Source organism: Heptranchias perlo, chromosome 28, assembly GCF_035084215.1.
Source record: "Heptranchias perlo isolate sHepPer1 chromosome 28, sHepPer1.hap1, whole genome shotgun sequence".
In the NCBI taxonomy this organism is placed as follows: domain Eukaryota; kingdom Metazoa; phylum Chordata; class Chondrichthyes; order Hexanchiformes; family Hexanchidae; genus Heptranchias; species Heptranchias perlo.
This window is the reverse complement of record NC_090352.1, coordinates 21,630,329-21,648,283: the sequence shown is the minus strand read 5'-3', so window position 1 is coordinate 21,648,283 and position 17,955 is coordinate 21,630,329. Positions and strand designations below refer to the sequence as shown.

Sequence of the window (17,955 nt, the reverse complement as noted above, 5' to 3'; positions counted from 1 at the left end):
GCAAGAATTATATTAAAAGTTACAATTGTTAAACAAATCACTAACTTTGAACATCGTATATTTTACTGTATGTTGATATTTTTGGGGAGCGTGTTTTTTATGCTGCAGCTTTTTTTTATGCTGGCAGTGGGGAACATACCAATGGGGTATTAGTCCATTTGGTACATTTTGCACTCATATAACATCATGGCTTGCACTCCTTTCCATTTTAGTCCTCCAATATGTCAAGTTTACAAAGAAATGTTGGAAGTTATGAGGAAAATATAACCAAGAAATGGAATATAGCTTTACTTGTGGAATATATAGGAGAGGAAGACTAACATTCTTTCCTTTTTTTAATCGTGAAATAATAGGGCACCAGTGCTACTTGATATATTTTTCCACATTGTTTCACTCACTCCCTTCTGTTTATGGCAGTTATTGTGCTAACATGATTATTATAACATTAGAGGTACATCATGTAATGTTTGTATGTTCCTGCAGTATTAGATCTTCTGTCAGAATATAATTGCGAACACTTCAGCCTGATCTTTTGCACTCCACCATCGTTGAGGATGGAGATGTTCATGGATGTACAAATAAATAATGTAAAGTAAAAGTATATAAAAATAAGGGCAAAATATGACTTTAACATGAAAACTGAATTGCATTTGCCAACCCTGATCAAATTATGCCCCTGTCCTTTGAACCAGATTTCAGCTGAAGACAACACTTGACTCCCTGTGTGCAATGTCACTGAAGATAGATTAGTATCTGATAGTTTTGCACAGTAATTTTCAAAGCTGCAGATGAATTGAAGGGATAGGAGATGCTTTTCTGTAGTGTTTTACATTTATTCTTGATCGCTGGGTTTTCAGATGTGATGTTTGTTTTGAAAAAAAAGATTAAGCTGGGTGATATTTGGCTAGGAACTCCTTGGCAAGTTTAGATTTGTCAAATGTTAATTGGTCTTGTTACTTCTCATCAAATATTGAATTTAATTGGAAAATTCCACTAATAATCTGACGTTCTGATAGGCTATCTCTGGACACAGGAAATGATTATCTCTCCCTATGTTTTCTGTTTGCTTCCCTCCCCCAGCTATCAGGAATAATCGAGCAACCTTCTCGCAAGACTCTGCTAATGCCATAATCTGTAATTATTTGAAATCTAGTTGAACTCTTCGCAAAAAAGTTTAATGAGAGGTTTCATGAAGCAGCACTCTAATTCTGAGGCTTGTATCATGTGAAAGGTCCTTCTCCCATAGAATATTGAACTTTGCTAGTGCATTCAATCGTAGAGAGTTTGACAGTTGTGCGTGCTTGCTTGTATCTGTCAGCCAAAACACTGCCGTCAGGAGAATTATGTAGTTTGTGTTGATGTCCACTACAATTGTGATTTAACAGCATTCTAGTAAAGTACTCCATGTTGTATTGCTGCCAGGCACATAACCGCCATGCACTGGAGGGAAAACATGTGATTTTAAAAGACTTTCATCCCATCAGCTACTGTAGAGCACAGGTTGGATGGACAATAGCTTCAACCTATAAACACTAAAACATATAAATATCGTACCAATGGTACTTTCAAAGGCAAACCAAGAATTAATATTTCATAAAGCTATCATTATGTAGCAGATGATAGGTCATATTTTTCTAAAATGTTTGCTTAGTATTCTCATTGCACTTTGCAGGAAAATCTGCACGGTCAAGAAATTATTGTATAATTTATCAAATCTTTGAATTTTGTTTTTATTTCTGTAGGTCATTTATCATTCGTTTGGTGGAACGTCAAAAGGTCTTCATTTTAATAATCTGATTGTGGGGCTGGTCCTCCTGACGAGGGGAAGGGATGAAGAAAAAGCAAAGTGTAAGTACTCCATAATCATCCTTATTATTATGTATTTAATGAAAATATCAGTCAGCAGATGAAAGGTACTGTGGTAAAGATTGTACTCTTGGAATTGTTCCCTGATGTAATGTCATATAATATAATATTAGTTTATATTTTTTTTAAGCAGCGTAAAACAGCCAAATAGGAATTTAGTGCTTAAAAAATGCGAGTGTTCAGTGGCTTTGAATTAACATGATTAGACTGTAGATCCTTTGCAGTGATAAATATCCATCTATCAATATTTCAGGTCTTTCAGACTTGCACAGCCAGCTTTAAATAAGCTAGGAAATGATCTTGCATTGTACAATACTCCAATTGCCACTGAGGCCTTGGAGTTTCGTTCTATCGAGGAACTCAAAAACAAGTTTCATTCGAGGTCAGATGATCTGAATCAAATGAACAATCAGATTTGGCACGAAGACACCCAAGTCTTAAATTGACATTGCTTTTAAGAGGGCATGTTTAAAGGAGCAGTTGATACTATGTCAATGTTTAGGAAAGCCTGTACTTTGAAGGTTTACAGCACTAAGTAGAAGCAGTTTGGCCATTGATATTTGCTAATAAAATTATCATATATGTAAATGCTGTTAGATTAAAGACTCTCTCCCAATTTGCTGAGTCCATGTTGTTGCTATTCTTACCTGTCACCTGGTGTTGGGATTTGAAATTTTTCCTGCGAGCTTTTTTATCAATCCTTTCAATCTATTGATTGTAAGTTTTTCTTTTGTCCTCATTTCAGTACAAAAGATTGTCATTCCACAAGTGTTGTCTTTGGCCTGCATGCAGTTGTCAGGCCTCATCTCTCTGTTTTATGAAACATTGTCTCTGAGCCTTTTTTGTCTCAGGAAAAGCACAGGGTTTAATTTTATCCACTTTTTTTCCCATTCAAAGAAGCTTAGTAAATGAGCATGAAGTATCAGTCCTTTGTGTAGATAGGGCAAAAAGATGTTCACCAATATGGACAGTTAATTGTTTCACATTTGTAAAGCAAAACTTGAAATAAGTTTATTCCCAAGTAAGTTTGATAAATTGTGCAGTGATGTACACCACCTTATCTTGTTTATTGGCAGCATTGATCCAGTGGGAACAGTGGAACTCATTAATCATAGAAGTTTGGCCCATCATGTCTGTAATGGCTCTTTGCTAGAGCAATCCAAAACTAATTCCCCTGCCCTGTGCTCTCCCCATAACCTTGTATCTTCTTGTTTCAAATATTTATCCAATTTTCCCTTAAGATACAGTGATCTTTGCCGTAACCTTTTCCTGTGATAAGGCTCTGGGGTGCACCACTTCAAATCCTCCTCTAATCTGAGCATATACCCCAACTTTGCTTCAACAACCCTCTGTGTAAAGAAATATCTCCTAACCTTTTCCTCATTCCCTTAGTGATAATTTTAAATTGATCATCCCTTGTCACTGACTCCCCAAGCAGAGGAAATAGTTTTTCCCTATTCACTGCATCAAAACTCTTCGTAATTTTAAAAACCTTTTACTAAATCTCTTTACTAGCCTTCTCCATTTCACCGGAAATAGTCCCAGGAATGCATATTTTTCCTCATAACTAACTTCCTATCTAAACCCAAAATTCTATTGGCCTTTTTTTATAGCCATGTATACCTTACCTTGCACTTTCATGGAATTATGTATTGGAACCCCATACTGTTCATCTGTACCCTACAGGGGCTTTACATTTAAGTAGAAGAAGGAAGAACTTGCATTTATATAGCGCTTTTCACAACCTTGGGATGTCCTAAAGTTCTTTATAGCCTATTAAATACTTTTAAAGTGTAGTCACTGTTGTAATGTAGGAAACGTGTGAATACTCCTATTCTTTGTTTTTTCTCTTAAAATGTATTATTGCATGCTTATCCACGTTAAATTGCATCTGTCATTTGCTCATTCTGCTAACCTGTCTGCCTTCCTGCTTGCTATTAACCACACCTCCCACTTTTGTGTCATCAGCATATTTGTGGACCCATGGGGTGCACCACTTTGGATCCTTCTCTAATCTGAGCAACACCAAAATACCCTAACTTTGTTTCCTGTCTGTCAACCAATTTTTATCCATGCAGCTCCATTTTCTGTTATACAATATGCCTCAATTTTTCTAAAGTTTCTTGATACACCTTATCAAATTGCCTTCTGAAAATCCATGTAAACTACATCTACGGCATTCCCTTTATCTAATTGGTCTCCTCTTCAAATAAAAGCTCTTACATTTGTGAAACAATTATTTCCTTTAATAAATCTGTGCTGGCAGTCCTTGAGTAACACATGTATTTCTAAATGTTTGGTAATTTTATCTCAAATTATTGATTCTAAGAGTTTGCCCACAGCTGCCATTAGATTAACTGGTCTATAGTAACATAGGAACAGGGCTAGGCCATTCAGCCTCTCGAGTTTGTTTTGCCATTCAATCAGATCATGGCTGATCTGTACCACAGCTCCATTTACCCACCATTGCTCTATATCCCTTACCTAACAAAAATCTATCAATCTTAGCCTTGAAAATTTCAATGGACCCAGTATCCATAGCCTTTCGGGGGAAAGAGTTCCAGATTTCCACTATAGTTGTCAGCAAAAGTGCTCTTGATTTCACTCCCAAATAGTCTAGCTCTAATTTTAAGATTGTGCCCCCTTGTTATGGATTCCCCCCACCAGAGGCTATAGTTTCTCTGTATGCACCCTATCTAATCCCTTTCCCATTTTAAACACATCAATTAGATCATCCCTCAACCTTCTAAACTCAAGGGAATACTAGCCATGTTTTTGCAACATATCCTCATAATTTAACCCCTTAAACCCTGGTACCATTCTGGTGAATCGGCCCTGTGCCCTCTAAGGCCAGTATATCCTTCCGGAGGTGTGCTGCCCAAAACTGAAAACAGTACTCTAGATAGGGTTTGACCAAGGCTCTGTGCAACTGATGCATAACTTCCTCCCCTTTGTATTCTAGCCCCCTTGAGAGAAAGGCCAACATTTTGATTACTTTTTGTGCCTGTGCACTAGCTTTGTGATTTTTATACATGGACACCCAAATCCATTTGCTCTTCCATAGTTCCTAGTCTCTCACCAATTGGTTCCCCAGTTTATCCTTCTCTCCCTTCTTGAACAAGAGAGTTACATTGTCCACTTTCCAGTCTCATAGCACAATTCACATTTTTAAGATGATTGAAAATTGTGGCCAGAGCCTTTGCTATCTCCTCTCTGACTTAACAGCCTAGGGTGCAGGTCATCAGGGCTTGGTGACTCATTCATCTTGAGTTCTATTAACTTTTTCATAACTAGTTCCTTTTCTACAATTAGATCTATGAATTGTTCCATATCCCCCTCTATTAGGTCTACATTCTCACATCCATCATCATTTGTAAAAGCCTGTGCAAAATATTTATTGACTATCTCTGCCATATCACCTTCTTCCAAAATTAGACTCTATCCTTCCTGATCCCTGAATGGTCCTGCTGTCTCTCTAACTATTCTGTTAATAATTTAGATAATTATAAAAAACCTTTACTATGTCCTTAATTATCAGCTAGCTTTTTTCCATATTTATTTTAGCCCTTCTAATCTTCTATTTCACCTCCCTACTTACATGCTTTTTATTCCTTATGATTGCCTTTTAATATTGTTAGTCCTACCTTTTATTATATGCCTACCATTTAAGTTTATTTGCTTTTAATCTCTCTATCCATAGTACTCTATACTTTGTACCCCCTTTTGCCATAGGAATATATTTATTTTGTACTCCTTGCATCTCATATTTGAAGATTTCCCATTACTGATCTGTCAACCTGTTCACTAATGTTTCGGCACAGTTATTTTGGGCCAATCCCTTTTTTATCTCTAAACTTTGTCTTTTTCCAGTCCAACACTTTTATCTTTGATTCTTCATTATCCTTTTCTCTTCTTGCATTGAACCTAACTATGTTGTGGTCCCTATTTTCTAATTGTTTTCCTACTCTCATCAGCTATTCATGACACAAGTTCAAATAATGCTTCTTTTCTTGTTGGACTAGAAACAGACTGATTCAAGAAACAGCCATGGATGCATTCCAATGAGAGTTCTCCACTTTGACCACATGCATTACCTTTTTATTCCAGTCTATCTTGAAATAGTTAAAATCACCCAATATTATTGCCCTGTTGTTCTTGCACATGTCTCTAAATTGTCTGCGAATCTTCACCTCTATCTCTTCTCCACTGTCTGGTGGCCTGTAATGAATGCCAAGAACTTTATCTATTCCTTAACTCAATATGGATTTTGCACTCAGACATCCTTGTGTTCTAGCGCTGCAGTAGAATCTTTCATTAACACTCCCTTTTTTTCCCTCCTGAAAATACTATTACCATTTATATTACGTTCCCAGTCCTGTCCAAACTTAAGTCATGTCTCTGTTAGAGCAAGTATATGATACCCGCCTTTAGTTATTAATGTTTCCAACTCCAAATTTGTCTTGAATCATTGTGCATTCATGTACATATTTTTACAATAATGACTAGTTTTTTTGGAACATGAACTCTTATTCTCTTTCCTAATTTTCTATTTTACTTTTACTTTTTTAATCCATCACTACTTCATAGACTGCTTTTTGTTTTTTATTTTGCATCAGATAGTATTTTCTCTTTTTTTTGGCTGAGCCTTGTACTTCTATTCCAATAGATTTATTAATCCTGCTCTTCCTCTAGTCGAAACCTAGATTTTACCCACCTTCCTGCCCTAAGTTTAAAACTTCTCCCATTGCTCTCTGTGCCCTGCCTGCACACTACCTATCGGACAGTTCCAGTAATGTGAGCGCTGTCTCTCTGTTGCACCTGCAGATGGTCACCCACTCTACATTATCCCTGTGTTGTGAACTGGCTAGCGCTGTCACTTTGGTGATCCCTTTTTGGAGAGTATGATCCAGAAACTCTATTCTCTCTGATGCTGTAAAGTGTGGCTAATTATTACAAAAGTGTTTTCCCTTGAGGATCTATGATGGCCCACATATCTCACTACACATGCACAACTAGGTTCCCTGCACTGCCATCTCTTTGTACATTTTTTAAAAAGTTAGTCACAATGTTAGCCTGAACTTTCACTAGCACTAAACTCTAACAAGAATCAAACTGCTTCTACTCACTTCACACAAGTAGTAATTTTAGGAAAAAAGGAAAAAAAAATCCTGCCCAGTGGCATTTCAAGGCTGAACTCCTGCTGAGGCTAAACTTCATATTCTTCTAGCCTTTTGCAACTTATTCTACACTTCCAGTAGCCATTTATTGGATCAATATATGTAGCTATCGTCGAAGCTATTTGTAAGGGTGCAGTTTGCATACTTTTGTCATCTTGACACTTTAACCACTTATTGCTGCTGTGTTCCAGGTTAGCCTGAAAATGTACAGCCTTTCCACCAATTTCTGCATTGTTAGTTGAGTTGCAAGGGTGAGTGCAGATAGATAGAGATAAAATGGCCAAAAGAATTTGGGGTTTTATAAATATGGGTAAAGAGTACAAGAGTAAAGTAGTACTGAAGAATTTATACAAAACATTGGTTAGGCCACAGAGTACCATGTGCAATTTTGGGCAGCCCATTATAGAAAGGAAATTATAACCACACAAAGTGCTCAGCATAGATTCAACAGGATGATGCCAAGGTTTGGAAATTATAGTTTATATGAAGAGAGACTTGAGATACTGGAACTAAATCCACAGGAGCCATTAAGGTTAAGAGGAGGCAATAAAATAAAAATTTAAATTTAAGAGTATTGATAGAATGAATAAGGAAAGACTGTTTCCTCTGACTGGGGAGATGATGTCAAGGGGTCGTCAATTTAAAATGATCAGAGTGAGGTTGAGAAATTTCTTTATGCAGAGTGTTGTTGGAGCATGGAATGCTTTGCCATAAAGAAAGGTTGTGCTAGAGACCATTTTGTTTTAAAGGAAAATTGGATAAATATTTGAAGCAAGAAATAGGAGCTGTGGAGATCATCTTTGATTGCTCTGGAAAAGAGATGTCACCGACATGCTGGGCTGAATAGCTTCCTTCTGTGCTATAAACTTTTATGATTCTACCTTTCTATTTGTATGTGGAGTTTGAATAAATGAGGAAGATAGCATATCTTAAGTATGATTTTCCTAATTCTTTGAATAAATGTCAACCTTTATGTTCAAATCTGTCATTTACTTTTTCTAATCTGGTATAACTTTAGGATACTTCATAATTACAAGCGTGCTTCAGTGTTTGGGGCCTTAATGCTGTTTCCTCCCACTAAAGAACCAAGGTATTGTCCTGGAATGAGGCCTCTTATATGGCAGAATTCAGGAAGATTACATTTTCCCTTGTGGTATGACAGGAATTTCTATTTTGTTCAAAGCATCTGACAGATACTGATATGTAATCTAACATGGTAGTTTTAAAAAAAAATTACAGTCGTGACTCTCTCAAACTGACCGAAGATCCAAATATCACAATTGCCTTGCCTGTTGGAAGTTAATGACACTGCCCACCGTCATTTTAATAAAATGGTAAAGATGTAAAAAATGTTAGTGTCCTTGACAAACATTTAGAGAAGTAGGGGAAAGTAGCTTGTATTCCTCAAATACACCACCTGGTGGATTTATCAATTGGTGACATGAGTGTCCATAATGATTGCTGCAATAATTTTTCTGACTGTGGATGCATGGATGTCCTTGAGTGGAGGAAAAGAAAATGGGGACACAATTTACAAAAATGCTGTCCATATTTCCATCAAAAGATTTTCCAGTGTCTTATGAACTACATTTTAACTTGTATATAATCCTGTTACAGATATTTTTAACCTCTTTGCGAATGAATCTGGGAGCTATGTCGTGCGAGAGGAGATGGAAACTATGTTGCGGGCCTGTGATGGTGAGGTTCAACTGGGAGTAAAGAAGTGCTTTGTAGAGGTAAGTGTTTGACACTTTGAATACTTGGATTAATATGTAGGTAAACAAAGAGTTTATTTAATTTAAAGCAAAATACTGCAGATACTGGAAATCTGAAACAAAAAGTTAAACTCATCAAGTCAGCTACAGCATCTGTGGAAAGAAGTGCCAAGTTAACATTTCAGCTATGACCCTTCATCAGAAAATATTACAGATGAACAGCATATAAGGAACAGAGCAAGGGAAAGGAGGAGGGGTGGTGGGGTTGGAGACACACACACGAAAAGCGAATGAATGAGCTGTAAAGTGATTAGGTGGCGATAAGGAGATGGGTCAACTGACAGAAGTTATAATAGTGTAAAACAAAAGGAGGAATGATGAGCGGAATTAGAGAAATAAAAGACATGAGAGCCAGAGAATGTGTGAAAAGTTAAATCAGCTTGGGTAAGATAGAATTTCTCTGACAATTACTGACTTCATCTCTTTTGGTGATCTTTCTTCCACGACCTCCAATCTCATCATTCACCAACCCCACTTCTACCTCCTCCCACACATCCAGAAACAGGACTGTTCTGTCCTGGTAAACTTATCACTTCAGCCTTCTCTTGCCCCACAAAGCTCTCTTCCTCTCACCTCCATTTCTTCTCCTTCTCCAGTCCCAACCCACCTACATCCTCTGACACTTCAGCAAATTACAGTTCTTTGGCCCTAACCATCTCCTATTCACCATTGTCATACAGTCCCTCTACAGCTCCATCCCTTACCAGGACAGCCTGCAGGCCCTACACCGCTTCTTTGAATAGCAGCCCAACCCGTCTCAAAACACCACCACCCTCCTCCTCCTCTACCTAGCTGAACTTGTGCTCACCTTGAACAACTTATGCTTTAGTTCCACACTCTTCCTCCAGATAAAAGGTGTTGCAATGTGAACCGGCACAGGTCCTATCTGTGTCTGTCTTTTTGTAGGATATGTTGAACATTCTTTGTTCCAATCCTACTCGGATCCCCTCTGATCTTTTTTCCCCATTTCCATTCCATAGATGACTCTTGATCTGAACTGGAGAATTTAATTAATTTTGCTTTAAATTTCCACTTCTCACTTACCTTTACATGATCCATCCCTTCCTTTTTGGACTTACCTGACATCTATTGCAAGCCCACAGTTACCTAGATTACACTTCTTCCTATCCCACTTATTGTAAGGATTCCATTCCTTTCTCCCAATATCTGGTGATAGTTAGGGCCAAAAAACTGTAATTTGTTGAAATGTTAGAAGGCATTAGAAGAGTCAATGATGTAGGTGGGTAGGGACTGGACAAAGAGAAGAAATGGAACGGAGGTAAGAGGAAATGAGTAATGCGGGGCAAGAGAAGGTTTACCAGGACAGTCCTGTTTCTGGATGTGTGGGAGGAGGTAGAAGCGGGGTTGGAGATTGGAGGTTGTGGAAGAAAGATCACCAAAAGAAATTAGGTCAGTGATTGTCGGAGAAATTATCTTACCCAAGCTTCCACCTTCCACACCATAACTTCTGAAATGTTCTCCTTTTTCCTTAGCCATGGGTTCCCCTCTGCTGTGGTAAACAAGGCCCTTGATCGAATCTGTCCCATTTCCCATACTTCAACCTTCACCTCTTCTTCCCCCCCTCCAAGAACTGTGATAGGCCCTCCCTTCTCTTCAACTCCCATTCCCCCACATTTGATGGATCATCTATTGCCATTTCTGCCACCTCCAACATGATCCCACTTCTAAACATATTTTCCCCATCCTTCCCATTTTGATGCTCCAAAGGGACCTTTTCCTCTGTTACACCCTAGTCCACTCTTCCAACCCTTAAAACCTACTCTCCTTCCCATAATAGCGCAGCAGATGCAACACCTGCCGGTTAACCATCCCCCACACCACCGTCCAGGGCTCTAAATACTCTTTTGAAGTGAAACAGCAATTCACTTGTACTTCCTCCAATCTAGTATATTGTATTCTCTGCTCACGCTGCTCCTTGTTACTTGCCACTTGAATTCTTTGGAACAGTGCAGAAGGCTAAGGATGGAGAGGTAAAAGAGAGAGTGGGACAGTGAAGTTCGACATGAGCTCACTGAACAGCACCTCATCTTTCTTCTAGGCACTTTGCAGCCATCTGCCCTTAATATTGACTTCAACTTAACCACAGCTTCCATCTTCTCTTTGATAAGAGGTGCTTGTAAAGTAGAATGGGTGTACCAATGCTTCCGTGGATGGGGGAAGGAGTGATTGGTATGGAGATCATCCCATCAGCACACCACCGGTGGGGTGGTCTGTACCTCTGGTGCTGATTTGCCTTTTCCTTCCGCCAGACTCATGGGCCACTGGAGCCTGCTCAGCTATCTCCAATTAGCTAACCTGCTTTGAATTTTTACATGTTCTCTGGCTCTTGTACATATCTTTTATTTCTCTGATCATGCCTCCTTTTGTCTTGCACAAATATTACTTCTGTCAGTTAATCCATCCCCTCTTCTCCACCTAAATCACTTTACATCTCATTCCTTCTCAAGAGTATGTATCCCCCCCCCTTACCTTCGCTCTGTTCCTTCTTATAAGCTGTTCACCTGTAATATTTTCTAAATTCTGATGAAGGGTCATAGCTGAATTAACTTGTCACTTCTTTTCACAGATGCTATGCCTGACTTGCTGAGTGGTCAACATTTTCTGTTCAATTTAAATGTGTACTATTAATCTGCATGGAAATTTGCTGTGATAATTGCTTTGAAGGATGAATACACAAAGCTTAGAAGCTTTCCAGTTTGCTATCCAATTGACTGAATAATCCCCATTTACTATTGGTTCTATATAAAAGAAATGAAGAAAAAGCAGGATAGTGGGATTACAGTAGAAAGCTCCAGTTGAAGACCAAACCCCTGAACAGGTGTGATGAGGCACCTGGCCTCATCTGTGCTGTAATTTGTATGATTCTGAAAGGGCCATATGTGAATGCTAGAGTAACAGTTGTCATCCCTAGTTGAGGGTAGAGTTCTTATTTTGTGCTTTTATTCCTTCATCAGAATTGAATTTCCTAAGTCAAAATTTGAAATGATGCCTGGCTACCAAAAATAAATTACAGCTGGCAATTTAATCACTCAATGTCAAATATATTTGGATTTAAAAGGCTGTTTATACCTTGAGTTGATAGTTTGCCTTTCATATGGAGGGTTAGGTAGTTACTATACTTGGTTGGAAGGGGGCTAAATTGCTTTCCCCTAATTCTGGCTCTTGCGCATCCCTGATTTTCATTGCTCCACCATTGACCTTCAGCTGACTCAGTCCTAAGCTCTGGAATTCCCTCCTTAAGCCCTTCTGCCTTTCTCCTCCCTCCTCCTTTTAAGGCGCTCCTTAAAACCTACCTCTTTTAACAAGCCTGTCCTAATAACTCCCTCTGTAGCTCTGTCGCATTTTGTTTGATAATGCTCCTGTGAAGCACCTTGGGACGTTTTATAATACATTAAAAGGGGTTATATAAAATACAAGTTGTTGTTTCACAGCACCTGCTAGGTGATCACTGCCATGGTAAAGTCAAGACCCCAAACATTCCCACCCTGTTTAGAGAGGATGGATGTTTGCAAGTGTTTCCAAAGGGAGAAATTAGGAATTAAACATTTTTCCCCCCCACCAAGGTTAATAATGTAATAAATTGGATCGCCAGGTGGTGAAGAATAGAATAGCAGTGCCTGGCCTTCAATTGCTTCCAAGCCTTTATTCAGAGATCCACACTACCCACAGGGTAGATAACCCCGCAAATAGATGTGTGTCTCCAATTGATAACCACCTGAATACAATTAACACTAATTGATAAATGATATGGATACAATTAACAGATTCCCTCTTTTTTAAAAAACTTTATACACACAAATACAAACAAAAGTTTGAAAACAAAATCAAAGAACTCCCATACTCTGTACAACTTATACTATTCAAAGCTTTACATTGTGTGCCGACCCTTCTCTAGGACCTCTAATGATTTCTTCATACATGCACTTTTTAGTCAAGCAATCTGACAGTTGATGGCTTGAATCCACCCATTTAAATTTGAGATTTCCTTTTTCTCCAGCATTTGGTTCAAGCCAGTAACGTTAATCCGTAATCTTTTCTCACTCACATTTTTCACAGTGTACATTATCCCACAATGAACAATTGTCTACATAGCATTCAATGGGTATATTATCTTCAGTACTCCCATTGTACAGGATGTCACTCAAAATATTTGCCAAATAGAAACTCATATCCACTGCGTTAAGAACCAGGGTTTCAGCAGCCAAAGTACTTTTAACAACTTTTTTTTTGTTAGCTTCCCAAGCTAAAAAGGACAACATTTCCCATTCTCACCCATAAACACTATGAAACCAGCTACATGAGAATATCTATCAGGAAGATTAGCATGTGAAGCATCACTGAAGATAACTAGCTCAATTATTTTTGGGTCATCTAAGGATGCATTTATCAATTTTTTTTTTGCAATGTCTTATTTGCCCTTAAAATATTCCCTTCTATTGGGTGTTTCATTGAAGTACTTAATTTTAAACACATCAAAACTAGCATCTGGTCTACTGACCGCACAACCAGTTCAACTGACCAGTCAAGCTTCGTATTTGTTCTGTCTCTTTAGATAGAACATCACCTTTGTGATTACCTAGTATGATTCACTGGGATGCGAGCAACACTCTCTGAATATTACTGTTGATTTAAAGTTATACCAGACCCACTCTGCTTATTATCTAAACCAGTATATTTAAAAGCCCCACAGACCTGACTCCCAATTTTAAATTCTACTCTAATTAATGACTTTCTCAAATTCCGTAGTACCACCCCATAAGAAATAATCAACATGCATCATGAAGATGCCTGAATGTTTTCAGTTATGGTACCACTAAAACATTGCAGGATCTGATTTTAGTTGAACACAACCTATTTTCAGCAAAACAAATGTCACCGAAAAATACTATACCCTGGGAGCATCATTCAGGCCATAGACGCGTTTGTTTAGTTTCCATAGTTTTCCTTCCGCATCTGCTGCCTCTTTAGGCAGTTTCAGAAACACTTCTCTGAAAAGTATCGCTCTGCAGAAATGTGGCTTTTATGTAAATTGACCTACACTCCCATGAATATGTTGCCAAAAGATTAAGATTACCTTTCCTGCAGTGGCAGAATCCACTCAAACATCTGTGTCACCCAGTTTCTCTTCAACATCCCTAGCTACCAACTTTGCTTTAGCTTCAAGTCCCAACTGCAAGGACTTTCAGTACAAACGCCTATGCGACAAAGCTGGTTGACCCTTATCTGCTATCTCAGAATAAACTCCAAATTCTTTCCAACTATCTAACTCCCTTTTTTTGGCCTCTTACTCATTTATCCTCTAGTTTATTGGCAGCCATCAAAACTTCACGATCATGAGACTTCTGCTTCTCGTTCCATTACGTGACTGTTCTGTGGTCTTTTTTTCATTGTCTGACCTAGTCAAGCTACATCATCTACTTCCACTTCTATGTCTGTCATAGAACATAGACATGTTTGTCTGTCTAGAAACATAAATAGACAGACAAACAAGGGATTACTAATGCGAGATCACCCTCTTTATCTCTAGGTCGATCGTTTTCTGATAGGAAGTCCAGAAGTGAATCTCATCACTCTTCATACTCTGCTTTTGTGCTCTCCACTCTTTTACCCCATTCTGCTAGTCCATGGACCTCGCTGCATGGCCATCATCTTGAACATTCAACCGAAATTTAAACCTACCAGTAGCTGTGCCTGCACATCCCAAAATTGGTGCATTCCTCCATTCATTAGTCCCTTTGGGAATATATCACCCATGTACTGTGCTCTGTGGATGTGATAGCTCTGTCATGTGTTTCTTGATCACTGACATTATCACTGTCTAGCCCTTGATCTACTTCAGTCTGTACCTCAGGAGCTTCTATCTAGTTTCCTTCTAATCAACTGCTCAGAGTCCAAGATTTTATAATTAATTCCAATTCATTGTGAGGAATGACCCTTAACAGTTTGATTGCTATGTTGGACAAGTACTGTCAAACAATCATGACCTATTGCCTTACCATTCCCTATGTCCCTCTCTTATAATAGACCAAATCTCTGGAATTCATTATTAAGGAAGTGGTAACAGGGCACTTAGAACATCATATGATTAGGCAGAGTCAATGTGGCTTTGTGAAAGGGAATTTATGTTTGACATTTGAGTTTTATGGGTGTAACTAGTAGGTTAGATAAAGGGGAACCAGTGGATGTAGTATATTTGGATTTTCAAAAGGCATTCGATAAGGTGCCACGCAAGGGCAATATATTAGCATGGATAGAGGATTGGTTAACGGACAGAAAACAGTAGAGATGAACGGGTCATTTTCAGGCTGTAATTAGTGGAGTACCGCAAGGATCGGTGCTTGGGCCTGAGCTATTTACAATCTATATTAATGACTTTGAAGAGACGGTGTAACATATCAAGTTTGCTGATGGTACAAAGCGAGGTGGGAAATTAAGCTGCGAGGAGGACACAGTCTGCAAAGGGATATAAACAGGTTAAGTGAATGGGCAAGAAGGTGGCAGATAGAGTATAATGTGGGGAAATGTGAGGTTATTCACTTTGGTAGGAAGAATAGAAAAACCAGAATATTTTTTAAATGGTAAGAAACTATTAAATGTCCTGGTACAAGAAACAAAGTTAGCATGCAGGTACAGCAGGCAATTAGGAAAGCAAATGGCATGTTGGCCTTTATTGCAAGGGGTTTGGAGTACAAGAGTAAGGAAGTCCTGCTAAAATTTTACAGGACTTAGGTGAGACCACACCTGGAGTACTGCGTACAGTTTTGGTCTCCTTATCTACAAGATGGATATACTTGCTTTAGAGGCGGTGCAGTGAAAGTTCACTAGATTGATTCCTGGGAGGAGAGATTGAGCAGAATGGGCCTATGCGCTCTGGAATTTAAGAATGGAGAGGTGACCTCATTGAAACATAAAAGATTGAGGGGGCTTGACAGGATTTATGCTATGAGGTTGTTTCCCCTGGCTGGAGAGTCTAGAACTAGAGGGTGTAGTCACAGGATAAGGAGTTGGCCATTTAAGACTGAGATGAGGAGGAATTTCTTCACAGGGTTGTGAATCTTTGGAAGTCTCTACCGCAGAAGCCTGTAGATGCTGAGCGGTTGAGTACATTCAAGGCTGAGAGACAGATTTCTGGACTCTCGGGAATCAAGGGATATGGGGATTGGATAGGAAAGTGGAGTTGAGATTGAAGATCATCCATGATCTGATTGAATGGTGGAGCAGGCTTGAGGGACCATATGGCCTGCTCCTACTCCTATTTCTTATGTTCTCCTGAATTGAACTCTGTCTCAGATGGTATAATACGATGCCTCAGTGCTCTACGAATTTTCTGATACCTCACCCTTGATAAGCCTGTATGCATAGCATTTAAATGCTCAAGAAAAAAATGGCACGAATAGTACCTTTAGAGCAGGTGGATTATCACAAAGAACAGAAGGTAATTTGGGATTGCGCCCATAGACTAGTTAAGGACGATATCCTTTGACGAGTTGAAGAGAATTCTTTGCATGAACTACCTATGCTAGGCAAGTTGACAATTTACATCTGTTCGATCAGCCAAAGTTTTGTGCACCATGATATCACAGCATGATTCTTTTCACAAAGACCACTGCTGCTAAGACTCTCAGCTGCTGTATTAATGACAATTATACTCATTCTCACACGTATCTCTGAACTCCACATTAGCAAATTCACCTCCATATTGGTCAAAAACTTTGCAAGTGTCCCAAGTCCATTCCCTATCTAATTTTATAGAAAATAACCACCTTCTTACTGTATATTGGTGTTGAAATACTAGATCTCATAGTCTGTTCAATAAAATGAAAGATGAAAACATTTCTGTCTTAGTCCTACACCTTTAGATCCATGGCAACTACCTCGTTAGTCACGTACTAATGGAACACTTACAATAGGACATGGGGGAGTCAGTCTATACTAATTACACAGTTTTCACTAATCTCTTGAGCCTCGTGTATTCCTCATCAACTAAACCTGCATCTTTAGCAGGATCTTTAAACGTTGACAAGTAGGGTGGGCAAATTTTCTATGTAACTTTAAGACAATGTTTTTCCCCCCCCCCTCTTTTATCCTTATCATCTGATGCTATTAATATTTGCCTAACACACTGATGAGTAACATCAGGTTGTAAGGGGATGCAATAATGCCCTGACTGGGTAAACTGCAAATCAACTAATTTCCCAAAATTGATTGCCTCATGTCAAGTTACATTTTTGCCTTTTTCCATGGAAGGTTTACCCAAAAGCATCAGTCTCTCGCTGGAGACTATATCTGTATTTATAAAATGGCTTACTCCAGCTATCTTACATGGAATTACCACTCGAGTGACTTCAAGGTGTTATCTCCAAATCTAAAACATCTAGAACTTTTATATTCCTTAACCTTGCATCGATTCTCACTACTTAGTGAAACTAGATAATATTTTAACCAGTCTACCCCACATACAGTTGAAGTACATGCACTAACATCACACAATTAGAGGAATCCACAACTAATACATGAATCACAGGATTAAAACTCCTTGTGACCAGTATAATCATTATCTTCATCCTCAGAACTACTTTCTTCATGTGTCATTTCAAAGAGCCTGTGTCTTCGGTCTAGGCAGTTCACTTCATAATGATATTTAGAGTCATATCTAAAGCATCTACTGATTTTTTTTTTTCCATGGACATTCCTGGAATTCATTTGCCAGTTATTACTGTCCCAACTTTGTCTTCTATTGATAACTGGATTTGCTGTACCTGCTTTCATCACTAATCTGGCTGCCTTTAATCCTTCAGTCATATTGATGCCTGCATCTGATCTCTTGAAAATTTTGAAACCTGGTCTGGCTTCAGTGTTTAGTATCTGAAACATTTCAAAACCTGGTAACCATCAAATGTTCTATTCTTTGTGTCACAGCAGAAGGTCTCATTTATTCCATGAAGGCTGAAGGGAATGACTATTTCCCCAGAATTTTTTTTTAAGGCAGCAGACATTTGATCCAACAGAGTCTTCTTTTCCAAGAACTGGACACCAGTTGCCTGTCCATATCAGACACCTTAGCACAATCTAGTAATTTAAACATTAGTACTGATCCAGGGATTCCCAGTTGGAAC

General features: G+C 38.6%; 1 protein-coding gene across 2 annotated transcripts in view; it reads left to right on the top strand.

The window, feature by feature from the left end:
- usp32 (ubiquitin specific peptidase 32) overlaps nucleotides 1-17,955 on the top strand; it is a 169,313-nt gene that overhangs the window by 45,154 nt on the left and 106,204 nt on the right. For both annotated transcript variants that reach the window (XM_068008208.1, XM_068008207.1), the window contains exons 3-4: nucleotides 1,743-1,848; nucleotides 8,661-8,779. In XM_068008208.1, coding sequence (XP_067864309.1) covers nucleotides 1,743-1,848; nucleotides 8,661-8,779 — 225 coding nt within the window. The remainder of the gene's footprint in view (nucleotides 1-1,742; nucleotides 1,849-8,660; nucleotides 8,780-17,955) is intronic.